The sequence below is a fragment of the Nannobrachium achirus genome (assembly GCF_963921795.1).
Source record: "Nannobrachium achirus genome assembly, chromosome: 19".
Taxonomy (NCBI): Eukaryota; Metazoa; Chordata; class Actinopteri; order Myctophiformes; family Myctophidae; genus Nannobrachium; species Nannobrachium achirus.
The window spans coordinates 11,129,193-11,146,199 of record NC_137826.1 but is presented as its reverse complement, the minus strand read 5'-3'; the positions used below and the strand labels follow the sequence as shown (position 1 = coordinate 11,146,199).

Genomic DNA, 17,007 nt, shown 5'->3' with positions numbered 1-17,007 from the left:
AACAGCATGACGGGTATAAATACACTTCACACACATTCACAAATATATATTTTTTCTTCTTACATTTTTATCCCCACGATGTAACCCATTTTCACCCAGTACCAATTGCCTAAGCTGTAATCCTAGGCTCTGCTCTCCCTCTGCCAACCTGGGGAGAGCCCCAAACTGAGCTCATGCTTCCTTCAGTGCATGAGCAGGCCGCTTCTAATCACCTGACAGGGGGGAGCTTCTCCAGTTGGGCATAGCACGTGGAAGGAACACGTTATTCCAACCAGTTCCTTTCCCCTCCATCAGGCTGGCCAGGGGGAGGCAGTATAGAGACCAGGATTACTGCATGTTTTTTGTGAGGGTGGCCACCCTAGGGGAACATGCAAACTCCACACAGAAAGGCCCTTTCTAGCTGTGAGGTGACAGCGCTAAAACTGTCCCATCGTGCCCTCTGAAATATTCATAATACTTGTAATAATTCATCCATCTGCAAAAGCAGAGCTGGTAGAAGCTATTTATCATTAAAATAAGTATGCTCACCGAGGCCGATGCCACTGTTCTGCAGAAGGTAGCTGAGGTGGTCAAACATGGAGCGCTGGTTCTGGCGACTGATGCGACAGAAGTAGCACAGGAAACGACAGCAGTTGGTCACCATGCGAGGGAACCTGATCTCCTGCACAAGGACAAATAAATGTATTATGACCTTTTGGAGCTAATACCTGAAAAATGTAATTATGTGCCTAAGACGCCTCATGCGAGCTCGCCCTAAAGTCGCGCCAATTCTTGGCCATATGGCCAGTGATGTATGTCGGAACAAGTTACCCATATATGGAGACCCCTGGTACCCATATATGGAGATCCATGTACTGTATATGGAGATATGCTGTGAGAGCCCAAACATGCTAACTCAGTTATTCGATATGTGAAAGTCATATGTCTATGACATCTGACATCATACCCTTGTATGCCCATATATGGAGATCCCTGTCTGTAGAACCAGCCGTTAGTGTGGTATGTGGCCGATGTGGCCTCCATATATGGGCATTCCCTTATGAAGTCCTGTTAATATGGGCTTAATATTGATGAGATCAGGGAACTCCATATATTTATATTTTATTCCAATAATGTTTGGTGATGAGTGAAGCTTACTCTATTAAGTTCTGTCCACACCAAAAATGATGACAATAAATATAACTATAATGATAATGAGCATTCACTAACGAATGGTGACATTCTATAAACATGATAAACACAAATATATGTTTCTGCCTTTGATAGTACAGTGGAGATTGACAGGTGAGGAAACAGGGAGAGAGTGGTCCACTGGGCTCAAGAATCGAACCCTCATCAGTCGACTGACTGTCAGGCTGTATCAGAGCCTATGGTACACCCCTTAATCACTTGGCCATCGGCGGCCTGTAAATTTGGATACGTTTAGATTGGCTTTGAGCATTTCTGCTGCTCTGAAAGTGATCCCAGTGATATCCTTCGCCAATGTCGTCCTTATAGTTGTGGTGTGGACTCTGCCAGGGACGTGCTGGGCCCCTGATTCAGCCCGGGAAAAAGAGTTGGAGAGGCCCTCATTGGGCGCTATAGAGAGAGATCTCTCTCCATAGCGCTGTTGCTACTCAAAGATTTGCCATTTCAGATCATGACAAGTGACAAGCCAGTGGGCCAATTACATGAGTTATATTTCGGCGTTGTCGGGTGGAAACCTTGTATGTTCAAAACCGTTTGTTTTGTATTTATCATTTTAAAAATGATTTAAACTAGTGAAAACAGCCGATTTACAAGCCCACAACGCCTCGCACCGCGAGGCGTTGTGTGCTTGTAGATCTGCTGTTTTCTCTACTTTTGTGCGACGGCCTTGTATGATGAAGCAGGGCTTTGCTTTGCGAAAAAATCTACACATTTGAAACTTGGAGATACAAGGTTTCTGCCCGACAGTGACAATTTACTTTGTTGGCCCCCAAAATGGAACGAAGGTAGACATTTCATTTTTTTCCTAATGGCCGGCCTGGACCGGCCCGGGGATGAACCGGCAGTTCGGGAGTTGTCCCGCTTTTCCCAATGGCCAGCACGTCCCTGGACTCTGCCATGCACTTGAGTTAGAAAGACAAGAAGGCAAGACGAGTACCTTGGAATCTCCGCCACCCAACACGTTGACCATCACCTCCATGACGGTCTCATGCATGCCCAGAGCTCGCATCAGGTTGGGATGCTGGTAGAACACTTTGTTACTCATGATGTTCCTATAGTGAACACAGGGGGTTTGTGTTAAAGTTAGACTGTGCAACTTACACTTATTTCAAAGTGTTGTGTTCCAACATATGCAGAGTTCCCTTTTGAGCTGTATTTCCATGTAAACAAACACTGCAATGACAATGGAACTACCACAGATGTCACTCAAAAAACAACTAAAATTCATGTTTTAACTTTAACTAGAATGTATTATAACAATAAGTACATTTCCAGTACAAAAGCACATCCTGCGTCATTGAAAAAAATACTGTTTAGAGAAGTTTTCAAAAATAACTTGCCTGGTTATTTAGAAAAAGATATCAGTGAAAGATTATATAGGCTATATGTATGTTTTGTTCTTTAGCCTATTTACCCAGGGTAGTAACTGAGCACACATGCTCATTTTCAGCAATGCCCAGCACATAGACACACACATTAAAACCTGGGAGCTGGCCAGTACAACCACAGTCTTATACTGTTGCCACTGAACAGTACAGCAGTTGGGGGTTCGGTGTCTTGCTCAAGGACACTTCAGCGATGCTAGGGGGAGAGGTTGGTGGTAACCATTCACTTCCCCACCCAGATTTTTCCTGCCAGTCCGGGTAGTCTAACCAAAAAAGCGCTTTGAGCTGCATTTCATGTCATGGAAGGTGCAAATAAAGTTTTATTATTATTATTAACCAGGAACAATTGGTTAATTGTTCAATTGAAAAAGTTAAACAGTATATGGCTATATGCAACATACCCATTTATACCATATGGATTTGAAGCCAAATAAAATGATAGATTGAGTGTCTAAAGGCAGTGATGTAGTATGTGGGTTATGCCTTATCCCTGGAGCAACGTATTGTGTTACATGTCTCATAACATACAGGGAGTCAGGGACATTAATACCCATACAGCGTTCCTTGTCCTAGGATTAAATGAAAGTATAGCCTTTCCTGCTGTTCCTCTGCTGCGGTGTTTCAACTTTCCCATTAAAGGGCCATGCTGCGATCAATACATGTCATTGTTTATTCAAAGCTTTGGCCATACCGGTATATCATACATGAACAAATATAATTGTCCCATTAACCACATGAACACATGAACATTATTCGTGTCATAAAAGGCGAATATTCTGTGAAACTAACAGATCTACAAGCTCACAACGCGTCTCGTTGCAATGTATTCTGAGCTTGCAGGCCCGTAGTGATTAATTCATTATGTATTTTTGTAAGTTCGGGTCACCGGGAGACACAACGGGTCTCGAGCTGAAAAGGTTTAGGAACCCCCAATAAGAGGATGGCTCGAGAGGCTAGGGGGAACCCCTGAATTAGAAGATAAGTATGTTATTAAACTATAGAAAACAATTGAGGTGAGAAAATGATGGAATATACCAACCCAATGCTTTGAATCATAAGCCTTTCCTCCTCTGGACCCATCTGGACAATGAGCAGGGAGCGGATCTGTGCCAGACACTCCAGCAGCTCCATTGTGTCCACGATGGAAACAGCATTGATGGTGTAGGCCTTGGGAAGGGCACGGATGAGCTCCCCCAGCCCGTCATACTGCCTGTGGAGCAAGCTGAACATCATCCGGACCAGCTCCGGGTTCTGGATAAACGACTCCTGGGCCCAGTGGATCATAGTGTGGGAAATCAGCTCTTGTAACGTGCCTGGTAGACAGGAAGAGGGTGAGAAGGTGAGATTTTGCAATAACAAAGTCAATTTAACAGCAGTGTAAGTAACCTGTTACTATACTGTAGAGTAGGGCTGTCACAATTATTACATAATTGTCTAATCGTGATTATTTGACATTATCGCAATTATTTTGTCATAATCGTCATAATCGGCTATTTCCACTATCAAAGTTATTTTTTAAGTAGTAAGTTGTCAACTATGTCAGTAATTTATTTGTGTATTTAGGTTATGTGTCATATCTGCCATGTGCAATTTCAAAGCCTAAAAGCCAAACAGAAATGTAATTATCAACGACAAAAACACAATTAAATCGTTAATCGCCAATTATTTGAGTGACAATTAATCGTCCTGTAAAATGTCATATCGTGACAGCCCTACTGTAGAGCAGGGTTTTTCAAAGTGGGTGACGGGGCACCCTGGGGTGCCGTGATGCAGTCCAGGGGTGCCGCGAGATCATTTGATAATATTTGGAATTCATCGATATCACTTCACTATGCTTCGTAAAACAGATCTGATTTGCACTGTACTTAATGAGATCTTTTTTCCATCTACGACAACTCTCTTCACCAAAAATAGCAGATCTACAAGCTCACAACGCATCACGCTGTGACGTGTTGTGAGCTTGTAGATAGGCTATTTTTGGTGAACCTTCCCCACAGAATAGGCATGCTGGGGTTCGAGTGGTTAAACGTCAAGTATAACGTTATTTTCAGACAGTTCTGATGGAAACGGATTCTCCAAAATGATGTAAGATTCTAAAAAATAACAGTGTAAAGCCCTTTGCACACAGGCGCGTTTAACCGCACGGATAAAACGGACAATATCATTTTTTGAAAAGAAAACAATGATTCTCTATGACCTCATGCACACCGGCTCCGAATTAGCTGTGCGACGAGTGGCTGCCGCCGTGCGTTTTTTTCTCGATCGAAACCAGTTCGATTCGTGCGTCTTGTCGCATGCGGTAAAAAACTCATCACTCCTTTTATGACTCCTTTTGGGATCCGCAGCGCCGATTCCGCACAGCCTTGCACACCAAATCCAATGCGTTTTATTAATGCCGCAAACGAAAAAAACGCAACTGTCCTGTGTGCAAAGGGCTTAACTCAGGGGTGCCGTGGATGAAAAAGTTACAGTGGTGCCCTGAGTAAAAAAAGTTTGAAAACTCCTGCTGTAGAGTACTCTTGAGTGTTCATTAGTGGCTTTGCTGGGTGTGAGTGTAACACTAAAGCCAAGCATCTTAACCACTAGCCTGAAGGGGAATTCCCTCTTGGATGGGAGAGATATTCAGGCAGAGGCTGTAAGCCACTCTGCTACATGAGCACGCTCATCGTGGTTCCATTATTTGTGATTCTCTCTTCTCAAAACGTTGGCAACTTTCAACTCTCATTCAAACTTTCTGAAATGTTTTATATTACTGTTAAATGTTTAACTTTTAAAACCTGAACTTGGAAAGTCTATGGGACATTGGGGAGAATGTTGAAAACCATCTTTTCTTTTCACATTTGTTTTACAGCCCTACAACTTCAACATGCTTTCGTTACGGCTTTTCGTCATTATAAACTGCATTTATGAACTTTTGCCATATTTTCCCACACTCATGGCTCAGAAAGGAACATGGAGCACACAGCTGATGGGGACTCAACAGAGAGAGATTCAGGTGAAACTTTGACATTTAGAATTGTATTTAATTAGAACTACTTTATATTTAATTTGGTTTCTGTGGGGGTTTGAGCTGGAACTCCATTGTTTTCACATCTGCCTCAGTTGATTGGCTGTTCTCACCACTTGACACTCCCCCTAATATGCATGTCAAATTGCTTATAAGGGGAGACAGTGGACAGACACACTCACTCATGGCTCAGAAAGGAACATGGAGCACACAGCTGATGGGGACTCAACAGAGAGAGATTCAGGTGAAACTTTGACATTTAGAATTGTATTTAATTAGAACTACTTTATATTTAATTTGGTTTCTGTGGGGGTTTGAGCTGGAACTCCATTGTTTTCACATCTGCCTCAGTTGATTGGCTGTTCTCACCACTTGACACTCCCCCTAATATGCATGTCAAATTGCTTATAAGGGGAGACAGTGGACAGACACACTCACTCATGGCCCAGAAAGGAACATGGAGCACACAGCTGATGGGGACTCAACAGAGAGAGATTCAGGTGAAACTTCGACACTTTAGAACTTGTATTTAATTAGAACCATTCAGTGAGTTAAAACATCAGCATGTGGACCATTCAGATCCGGCAATCTGAGCTATCAGTCGGGGCGGGTGGGGCTCTTAGCCATGGTAGGCAACCCACCTAGGAGAAGGTCACTCTGAGGTAAAAACCAGGACTGTGAGAATTTGCGACCCCACAGTCCGTAACTAGCATTGAAAAGCCAACCATGAAGAACAAAGTCATCCCAAATCCTATACTTCCAGCGGCGGGAGTCCGCAGGAGCATCGCGGCGGATGGTGGTGCTGGTCCCCCTTCTGGAGGACATCATGACGACGGCCTCAAACCCACGGGAACGAGGGAGGGTTCTGTCTGACCACAGCATCCCATCCAATGCACTCATGCGTTGTCGGAGACCATTTGTAATGGGGACCTTCAACGCATGCACAATGAGAGAAGAAGCTAGACTGGTGGAATTGGCACACTGTGCTGAAGAACAGGGGGTAGAGATCCTGGGAGTCCAGGAACACAGAAGAGTCCACACTGACGACCAGATAGTTTACCGCAAAGTGGAGAAACGCACGTTCATCACTGCATCTGCGTGGCGAAACGGGGCCCAGGCTGCAACAGGGGGTGTAGGACTAATGCTGGGTTCTCTGGCGCGCAGGGCCCTCCGATGGGTTCACAAGCACACCGAAAGGATCCTCATGGCTGAGTTCGCAGGTAACCCAGTAACAACAGTCATAGTGGTGTACTCGCCCACTAACATGGCATCACCTGAGGATGTTGAGGAGTTCTATGAGGACCTCACAACAGCAGTCCGAGGTGTCCCAGCGCACAACTTCCTGGCAATCCTTGGCGACTTCAACGCCAGGATTGGACAGGAGGATGCACCATTCCCATACCATGAGTCTACCAACCGCAACGGCACATACCTCACAGCCCTTCTCATGGAACACCAGCTCCTGGCAGCGAACACCATGTTCCGGAAGAGAACAGGGAAGAGATGGACTTTCCGAGACCGAGCCTCACGGCCTGGGGAGCAACCTAGGCTATATCAGTTGGACTATATCCTAGTGAGGCAAAAGTGGAGGAATTCCATCCTGAACGCTGAGCCATACAGCACGTTCAGCTCTGTAGGCTCTGATCACCGTGTGGTCTCCATGAGGGTGCGACTGAGCCTCAGGGTCCCCAAGCCAAGCCCCAAGATTCGGCATGACTGGAAGGCATTCACGACCAATCCGGGCCTTCAAACCAGGTACACGGAGGAAGTCAGGAAGCGCTTTCGGCAGCTTGATAGGGGAGAGGAGCCCAGCCGTGAATATGGGAGATTCATCACAGCGAATGAGGAGGCGACCAGACTGTGCGTACCAGTGCTGAACAGAGTAAGAGCACCACCACGGTCCAGACATCCGAAGGTTGTAGCAGCACGAGGCAGGATGGAGGAAGCACGACTCAACTTTGAGCGTGAACCAACAGAGGAGGGTCGCGAGACACTGAACGAAGCCAAACAGTCTCTCTTCAGCACCTACGACACCATCAAAGGGGAGGAAGTGATGGAAAGTGTGCGAAGAGTGCAGGCAGCGCAAGGTGAAAGGCAATACGGGGAGGCCTGGAAGGTAATAAATGAGATGACAGGGCGGAAGAGGGCCAAGGAGGGCCAGGTTGAGGGACACAGCCCAGAGGAGAGAGTGGCAACATGGTTCGACCACTTCCAAAGGCTCCTGGGAACATCAGTGGAAGAGGGAGAGGAGGAAAATATACCAGCAGTCCTCCAGGGCCTGAACATCGACGATGGACCCTTCACAATCAGCGAGCTCGCCAGGGCAAAATCCACCCTGAGAGAGGGAAAAAGCGCTGGGCCGGATGGCATACCTCCAGAGGTCTTGAAGAACTGCGACCTAGACAACCTCATCCTAGACTTTTGCAACAATGCTCTACAGCACAACAAGCAACCTGAAATATGGTCTCTGTCTAACATCATCCCGGTGCCTAAAGCTGGGGACCTCTCAAAGCCAGACAACTACAGAGGCATCAGCCTGACATGTATCACTGCTAAGGTCTTCAACCGAATGATACTGAACAGGATACGGCATGCCATCGACCCTCACCTGAGAGAGAACCAAAATGGTTTTCGAGAGGAGAGAACAACCGTAGCACAGATCCTGGCATTAAGGAGATTAATAGAGGAGGTGAAAAAGGACAACCTAGCAGCTGTACTGTGCTTCATTGACTTCAAAAAGGCTTTTGATTCTATCCACAGAAGCAAGATGGTGAAGATCCTTGAGGCCTACAATGTCCCTCCCAACATTCTCCGGGCTATCGAGACCATGTACGCAAGAACAAGGGCCAAAGTGGTGACCCCAGATGGCAGCAGTGAGGTGTTTGACATCCGAGCCGGTGTAATGCAAGGAGACACCCTAGCCCCCTACCTCTTCATCATAGTTCTAGATTATGCGCTCAGGAAAGCCATAGGTGGACGAGAACAAGAGCTTGGCTTCACGCTAACACCAAGGAGGTCAAGGCGGCATCCCGCAGTAGTTCTGACAGACCTGGACTATGCGGACGACATCAGCCTGCTCTCCGACAGCATGGAACAAGCACAAGAACTCCTGAACAGGGTGGAGATAGAGTGTGCCAAAGTTGGTCTCAGGCTAAATGCTAAGAAAACTGAGGTTATCACCTATAACCTACCTGATCACTCACCTCTGACAACAACAGAAGGAGCTGTGTTGAAGGAAGTCAAGGACTTCAAGTACCTGGGCGCATGGGTCGACTCAACTGAGAAAGACCTTAAAGTAAGGAAGGCACTCGCTTGGAGGGCCCTGAACGGCATGAACAGTGTATGGAACTCTAGCCTCCCCCGCCAAATCAAACTTAGCTTCTTCTTTGCAACAGTGGAGTCTGTTCTCCTCTATGGCAGTGAATGCTGGACCCTGAAGCCAACCCTGCAGAAGTCTCTAGATGGGTGCTACACTAGAATGTTGCGTGCAGTACTCAACATCAACAGGAGTGCACATGTTACCAACAGGAGCCTGTATGAGGGAATACCAAGGGTAAGCGAGAAAATTGCCACCAGAAGAATGAGACTAGCAGGACACTGCCAAAGACACCAGGAGCTTCCAGCCAGCAAATTGGTACTGTGGGAGCCAACACATGGGCACCGGTCGCGAGGACGTCCCACAAAAACATACGTGGACGTACTCAAGGAAGACGTAGGGACACAGAACACCAATGAGCTGGCCAGATGTATGGAGAACCGAGATGACTGGAAACAACGATGGAGGGCTCGTCTGAGGACGACCTAGATAGATTCCCACTTTACTGTGTCAGTGAAGTTGTGTACTCGTACTTAGGGAGGAAGGAGCGACAGGGCAGTACAAATACCTTTAATGACATGATGAGCTAGAACCGCACTCTGACGAGGTGCACCAGCAGAGCGCCCAATAAGGTGCGCTCACCACTGGCATCACCGGGAATGCTGGCCCCTCATTGGCTGTTAATGATGACGTTGCCAGAAATGCTGCTCCCTGATCGGGCTACTGGCTTAAACAAACACAGACACCGACATACCTACATACGAGCCGAACGCAGTACTTGTGCGCTCTGCTAGCGCATGTGATAATGAGTCTGGGACACACAGGAAGGTAAACTCACTGGGTTTCTTCTCCTCCTCGGGCTCTGGCTCCACCTCTACCTTCTTCTGGCGGAACTTCTTCACCTTGGCCAGCATGCGGACCAGTCGCCCTCGAAGAGAGTTGTCCACCGCCTCCTCGACCTCCTCCGCCTCAATATGCACACCTGAGAGAGGGAAAACCGATCAGATCCCACCTCAACTCCACCATTGGAGAGGTCATGGTTTTCAATGCACCATTTGGCTCAGGTTTGTTTTGCCTTCTTTGGGGCTGACATTCACTTTAAGCAATCATTTGGTAACTAGTTGTCAAAGACACACTCGAGTTTTGTCTAGCACTTTTGTTTTTGCTGCAGTGGATCTCAAAGTGGGGTCTAGGGACGTTCTGGGTTCTTTGAGGGGGTTCAAAATGGACCCTTACAGGTCTGTAACTCTGAGAGTTGTGGGGATCCCTGACATTTGGGAACCACTCTTCTACTGTGTGTTGTTCAAGAATTCCTAGTCAAGCTAGGCATGCAAGTTAACGCATTTAGATGCATGCAGTATCACTGATTGATTGTGAATGCTGGTGTTAAAATCACACGAAAACTAACCGCAGTGGGCCAGAAGGTCATTGTGAAACACGATCATAGCATCGCGCACTTCAACAGGTACTGGACATTCCTCGTCCTCAGCCATGTTCTTGAAATTCATAAGCATGTTCACCTACACATCCATGCACACAAAACGGAAAAACGTTATTTTACAAGATAGACAAGATACAAGATATATACAGTATTACTAATTACAGCATAGTATGCAAGTGGAGCAAAAGTTTCAGAAAAGGGTATCTGTAAGCAATGCAAAACAAATATTGTTTTATTTATATTTATATAATGCCCAGCTGAGATATATAATGTATATAATTTAAATCAAAAAATGCAAATTGAACTTAAAAAAGGGTTTAGCTCTGTTGCACAAGGAAGGAGAGAATCCAGGACAGTACCTGTTCCTGTGGTGGGGAGCGGAACTCGCGGGTTTTGCGGGCAGTCTCTGCCGCTGACATGGTGAACGCCATCATGAGCTCATTGTAACGCAGCCTCTGGTCCGCCTGAATCTTACTGACAAACTTCTCTGAGAAGGCGATGATCGCTTCCACTCTGTGCCGCAGCTCGCAGTCGCAGAAATACTGCAGAAGTGTGCACATCTAATAACCAGAAGGAGTTACGTTTTTATATATATATTACAATTAGGAAATTATTATTAAACAGGCACTTTATCCCAGAAATATTGTAGTGAGAGTTGGCTCAAATGAATGGTTTGAATTTGTAGATGAATTTCAATTCAATTTGTCTTTGATATGATCAATATATATATACTTGATCCCCTCCTATTTTCCCTTGCAACCAAATCTCTTCACCAAAACTTGCCAAAATTGTTGTGAGAGCTTGTAGATCTGCTACTTTCACAATGTTTGCCTATTTCCACAGAATGTTCAGCTATCATGAGCCATTATGAGGTCATGTGGTACAGTATAAGTTGTTAAAAGGTGAACGTTATCTGATGACATCTTCCACACCTGCAGTTAGGCCTGTCACAATTATTATATAATCGTCTAATCACAATTATTTGACATAATCGCAATTGTTTTGTAGTAATCATCATAGTCCTTTCCATCTATACTATAATTTTGCGAATGTCTGAGTGAGTGTCTGTCTGTCTGTCTGAGTGAGTGTCTGTCTGTCTGTCTGAAACAGCGTTTCTCCTCAGTGGCTGGAGCAATTGATCTGAAATCGCATCACCATTAGCATATGAACACACCTGACATAACTGTGAAGCCCGTTTGTCACTTTCACAAATCGTATGCTGTAGATTAGCATTTTTATGGTGTATCTATATTAGCCTACAGTACCTTTTGTGACCACACATGTTAAGGGAGGGGCGCTGTTCAGGCCATGCACAATCACACACAAACACACACACACACACACACACACACGGGGGGGGGGGGGGGGGGGGGAGTGTGTGTGTGTGCAGGCGGGCAGGCGGGCGGGCGGGCGGGGGGGGGGGGGGGGGTTCTGGCCCTGTTACAGATGTTGTCCAAAAATCATGCAGATCGGTACACAGTATCTCTGTAGCCGTTAAATGGAACGGGTATTTCTTACATTGATGCTCCTACATATTAGCATGCAAGCACCAGTTAAAGTTACTTTCCATCCCTCATATACTGTGTGCACAGTGCACATCCCATAACCCACACACTGCACATCATTTCGGAGCTCATATCTTTGAACGGGTAAGGGCTAGTGTTGAAAAATGTATTTTCAAACATTTTCGAAACTAGTGGAAATAGCAGATCTACAAGCTCACAATGCGCCGCAATGCGAGCTCGTAGATTGGCTATTTCCACTATCAATGTTCTTTTTGTTGTCAAATATGTCAGTCATTTCTTCGTCTATTTAGATCATATCTGACATGTGCAACATCATAAGCCTACAAGCCAAAACAGAAATCACAATTAAATCGTTAATCGCAATCATTTGAGTGACAATTAATCGCCACGTAAAAAGTCATAATCGTGACAGCCCTACCTGCAGTTTGACAGACTCCGGCAGCTTCATCTGAAAGAGCCCTTCCTCTACCACTTCCGTCTTGCTCTCGCCTCCCGTCGTCTCGCCAGACTTAGCCTCTTTCTCTGTCTCCTCCGCTCCTTTCTCTCCGTTCACTTTGTCCACCTCCTCCTCCTCCAGCTCGGTGGCTTCCGCCTCATCCAGCTCTTCTTCCTCAAACTCCTCCTCCTCCTCGTCTACCTCACCCATGCCTTCGTCTTCCATGTCCTCTTCATACTCGTCCTCTGACGCTGCTTCCTTCACGTTGGTCTAAGTGTTGGTGAAAACAAAAAAAAAAAAAAAAAACGGTTTGTTAAAGCTCTACATTCCGATAGCAATCATTGCTATAGAGCAGGGTTCTTCAACAGGGGGTTCGGAACCCCTAGGAGGTCCGGAACCCCTAGGAGGTCCTCAGAGTTACTAAAGGGGGTCCTCCAAAACTTGTGTGAAAGAAACTTTTTTTCCTGAGAACTTTAGCCAAAAATAGCAGATCTACAAGCTCACAACGCCTCGCGCTGCAAGGCGTTGTGAGCTTGTAGATCGGCTATTTTAGGCAAAGAGGTTTGGTGTAGAGGGGAAAAAAGAGCAGACTAAGTACAGAGTGAAAGGACAAGTTTATTTGATGGTTCAAGTGGTTAAATATCTGAGAACACAAATTGACATGAATCCAAAATACACTGATGATTGCACTGTCAAACGATGAAACCATATGGTATCTATGGGTTGTGGGGTCCCTGGCTCATATCTCTCTCGACTAAGGGGTCATTGGCCTGAAAACGTTGAAGACCCCTGCTATAGAGTGTTTTTTACGTGACAAGGGTCTCCTTGTCTCCAGCTCTTTAGTAAAGAGAAAATACATTTTCAGGTTGGTTAAAAATGGATCCAATCAGGAGAGAGCATCCATGAGCTTCAAGTTTATAGGTTTCCATTTCCAATTTTCTCTGCAATTATTTTATTTCTTTCATCACTTCCAATACCCCAGTTACGGTAACACACTAAACCAGGGGTCTTCAACGTTTTCAGGCCAAGGACCCCTTAATTGAGAGAGAAATGAAGCAGGGACCCCCAGAACTTTTTCATAGATTATAATTTAACCGTTTGACAGCACAATCATCATTGTATTTTGGATTGTGTTTTCAGATATTTAACTACTTGAACCGTCAATACTTGACCTTTCACTCTGTACTTTTTTCCCCTCTACACCAAACCTCTTTGCCAAAAATAGCCGATCTACAAGCTCACAACGCCTTGCAGCGTGAGGCGTTGAGAGCTTGTAGAGCTGCTATTTTTGGCTAATGTTCTCAGAATATGGACACTAGGGTTCAAGTGGTTAATATAAAAAAGGAGAAAAAAGGTTTTTGAAGGCCCCACTGTAGTAAATCTGAGGACCCCCTGTTGAAGACCCCTGCACTAAGCAGTGAATATTACCAGAATACAGAGCCATTTAACAATAACGTTAACAAATATAAATATCACTCACACGGCCCTTCACTTCCTTTCCTTTTAAGGCTAAAGGCTTCTCTGCCCCCTTGGCCTCCGGCTCCGGCAGGGCCAGGAGATGGGGCTGTTGCTCCTCCTCCTCCTCGCCGGTGGTGAACACCCTGGGCTCGATCAGCTTCAGGATGTGCTTGACGTCGTCGTCGTCGAACACGCCCATGATGAGGAGAGTGCTGCACAGCTTGAGGATGGGCACGAAGTGGAACTCCACGCTGCCTCCCACGGGGTCCCGCATGGCCTGGCCCCCGTCCTGCACCGCCTCTGTCAGCATGATCAGGGCCTTGGACTTCAGCACCTAGGGGAAAGAAATTAGGAACTTAAAACTGTGTCACTTTAGATTTGAACCACTTTAACGATTATTTTATGCTTTAACTATTAAAAAAGTACATCTGCTATTTTTGAAGAATCGTGAAAAATTGTGCCGAAGTCCGATTCTATAAATGTCTTCTAAATCCTCTTTTAAATCAGTGATTCGCAAACCTTTTCATGTCAAGGACCCCCAAAATTAGATGTATTTGGCTGCGGACCCCCATCTCAAAATATGTTGTTTTGTTTGAGTTACAAAAGTTTGCTTTGAAAAAAATCTAGGTTTTTCAAAAATATCAGATCTACAAGCTTGCAGCGAGGCTGTGGGGTTTAAAGGGGGTGGGGGGGGAGTATTTACTGGCCTGGAGTGGGATGACTTTTACGCATTCAGCCAACAGATCAATCAGATGATGGCAAAAAGGGATGCTGCGGGGTCCTTGCACCCGAGGATGTTTTGGAAAGCAACAATTTTGACCACAAGGTCATTGGTTCGATTGGGGCACCGCCAACTCGGCGCATGAGTGCGGCAAGTACTGGGAGCTGGAGGTACAGTAGGTGTGGCGCTCCACCTCAGCAATCCATCTCCCAAGGGTCTAGTCTAGCGCATTGTAACGGGGACAGGCGCCTGTGTGGTACCGGCTGATAGCGACAATAAGCCTACTTTTTACATGAAAAAGTTACAACGTATGACATTAAGCATGACATTAAGCATTAGAAATTGAATGAATGAATGAATTACCTCTAAGGGGATGACGGGACTCAGGGTATAGATGTCGAGGTTAGTTCCCACAAACCCCGTGGAGGAGAAATGGAGCTTGGGTCGCAGGCAGGTGGTGAGGCCCACCCCGGGCAGCGCGTGAGCCTTTTCCTCGTCGGAGTACAGGTTGATGCTGCGCGTCTCGTCCGTCATCGGCACGATGAACTCCTTGTTGGTCCCCAGGCGGCCCCTCTTGGCGGACTCCAGGTGCATGCTGATGAGCAGGTCGTAGAAGCCGCTCCTCATGGGCCCGGGCAGGTAGGTGTCCTCGATGGCGTAGAAGAGCTGCGACTCGTCCACGTGGCTGCAGAGCGCGTGCGCCACGCGGTTGTTGCCCAGCGCGCACACCGAGCCGTACAGCTTCAGCGTGTGGTAGTGGAACTTCAGCAGGTCCATGCGCTCGGACAGCTCCAGGACGTCAATGCAGCTGAGAGAGAGAGGTGCAAAAAGAGAACGACGGTTTAAGTAATGGACATACACATACATCCAATCAGGGGAGAGGACATTATTACTGTCATGGAACTGGATCTGAGGGCACAGATACATTGGATGAATATTGATAATATTTGGATCTCATCAATATCACTTCAGTTTAATCACGTGGACCCTCCATTATTACTTGCACTGTCCTTGGTGCGTTCTGGTGCAGATCTACAAGCTCATAACGTGTCGCGTCCCCAGCATGGGGAGAACGAGGACACTAGTTCAGAATAGGGATACTGGGGTTCAAGTGGTTAAACGTACAAAGTTATTTTGTCAAATGGTACGTTTTCATCTCTCTTATTTAATGGAGGAACCAGGTGTGGGGTAGCTGCATTTCCTCTGCAGTCATTTGTCCGGCCATAAGGCATAGGACTCTGGGTGTAATAGTACATGTGCTCTTTATATAATAATTATTTAATACTCTTATGTGTCGTGTTTCATCTGTATGTAGTATATTATTGTCCTGTACATGTTGTTTTGTATGTCTCTTTAAAAAATGAAAAACAAAAATAAACATATTGTTTAAAAAATAAAAAATGGTACGTTTTCCTTGTGACATGCGTATTTTAGCAGGAACTATTTACATCTTTACAAACCGTACAATGACATGAATGTATGATGCTGTAAAGTAACAATGTGATTCCCGGGGGTGCCGTGGATAAACACATTATTATTTACAGGGGTGCCCTGAGCCAATGATGTTTGAGAACCACTGCCATAAAACTATTTAAATCAGGGGTCTTCAACAGGGGTCCGGGACCCCTAGGGGGTCCTCAGAGTTACTACAGGGGGGCCGCCAAATCTTTGTGTGATAAGATCATGTTTTTTACATTAACCACTTGATGGCATCCCTATTCTGAGTGGAAAATTTGCCAAAAAATAGCAGATCTACAAGCTTACAGCGCCTCGCAGCGCGAGGCGTTGTAAGCTTGTAGATCGGCTATTTTTGGCAAAGAGGTTTGTAGAGGGAAAGAAGAGCAGATTAAAGTATTTGACAGTTCAAGTGGTTAAAAGACAGTGCTGTCAAACGAGTCTAAGCTGTCTAAGAAATCTATGAAAATGTTTAATCTGCAACACAATTTTATACAATACGTAGTGGGAGTCCCTGCTTCATCTCTCTCTCAGCTAAGGGGTCCCAGGCCTGAAAATGTTGAAGACCCCTGATTTAAATGGACATGTTCCATGTGAAATGTAGCTCCAACTCGGAGCCCTTCTGACCGGTTCTCCTCGGGGATGTGCAGGGCCATCATGCTGAGCGGCTCCCTACACGCCACCATCCAGCCCAGTCTCTCGTTGACGCGCGTGATCTCCGGCGCCAGGAAGTGGTTGGGCATTCGGCTCCAGATGACCGGCGTCAACACCTGGACGTCGAGGCGTGGCGGACACTGGGGGACGGGGTTTCTCCGTTCGCTCCGGAACATGGCCGCCGAGATAGGCATGATGTTCTGGTGAGACGTGGAAAAGAAGATGAGAAAAGGCATACGTACAATCGTACATACAGGATGTTTGAAGTCATAGTATATAGAGAGTAATGAAGTCCCCGGGGTCATGGAGATTTTTTTTCCCATTTGAGAAATGTAAGGGCATTTGAATTGTTATGGTTAATAAGCATCACTTGATGGTGAAAAGGCACTAATTTCTCCAAAGAGTGAGAAAATTAAACTC

General features: G+C 46.0%; 1 protein-coding gene across 1 annotated transcript in view; it reads right to left on the bottom strand.

Moving 5' to 3' along the window:
• Positions 1-17,007, bottom strand: part of LOC308304522 (ryanodine receptor 1-like) — a gene marked incomplete at its 5' end in the record, with an annotated part of 142,344 nt that overhangs the window by 80,644 nt on the left and 44,693 nt on the right. The window contains 10 exons of the mRNA XM_080749131.1: positions 529-661; positions 2,126-2,240; positions 3,613-3,886; positions 9,735-9,878; positions 10,305-10,416; positions 10,697-10,897; positions 12,282-12,569; positions 13,792-14,091; positions 14,842-15,286; positions 16,561-16,787. Of these exons, the coding sequence (XP_080605257.1) occupies positions 529-661; positions 2,126-2,240; positions 3,613-3,886; positions 9,735-9,878; positions 10,305-10,416; positions 10,697-10,897; positions 12,282-12,569; positions 13,792-14,091; positions 14,842-15,286; positions 16,561-16,787 (2,239 nt within the window). The remainder of the gene's footprint in view (positions 1-528; positions 662-2,125; positions 2,241-3,612; positions 3,887-9,734; positions 9,879-10,304; positions 10,417-10,696; positions 10,898-12,281; positions 12,570-13,791; positions 14,092-14,841; positions 15,287-16,560; positions 16,788-17,007) is intronic.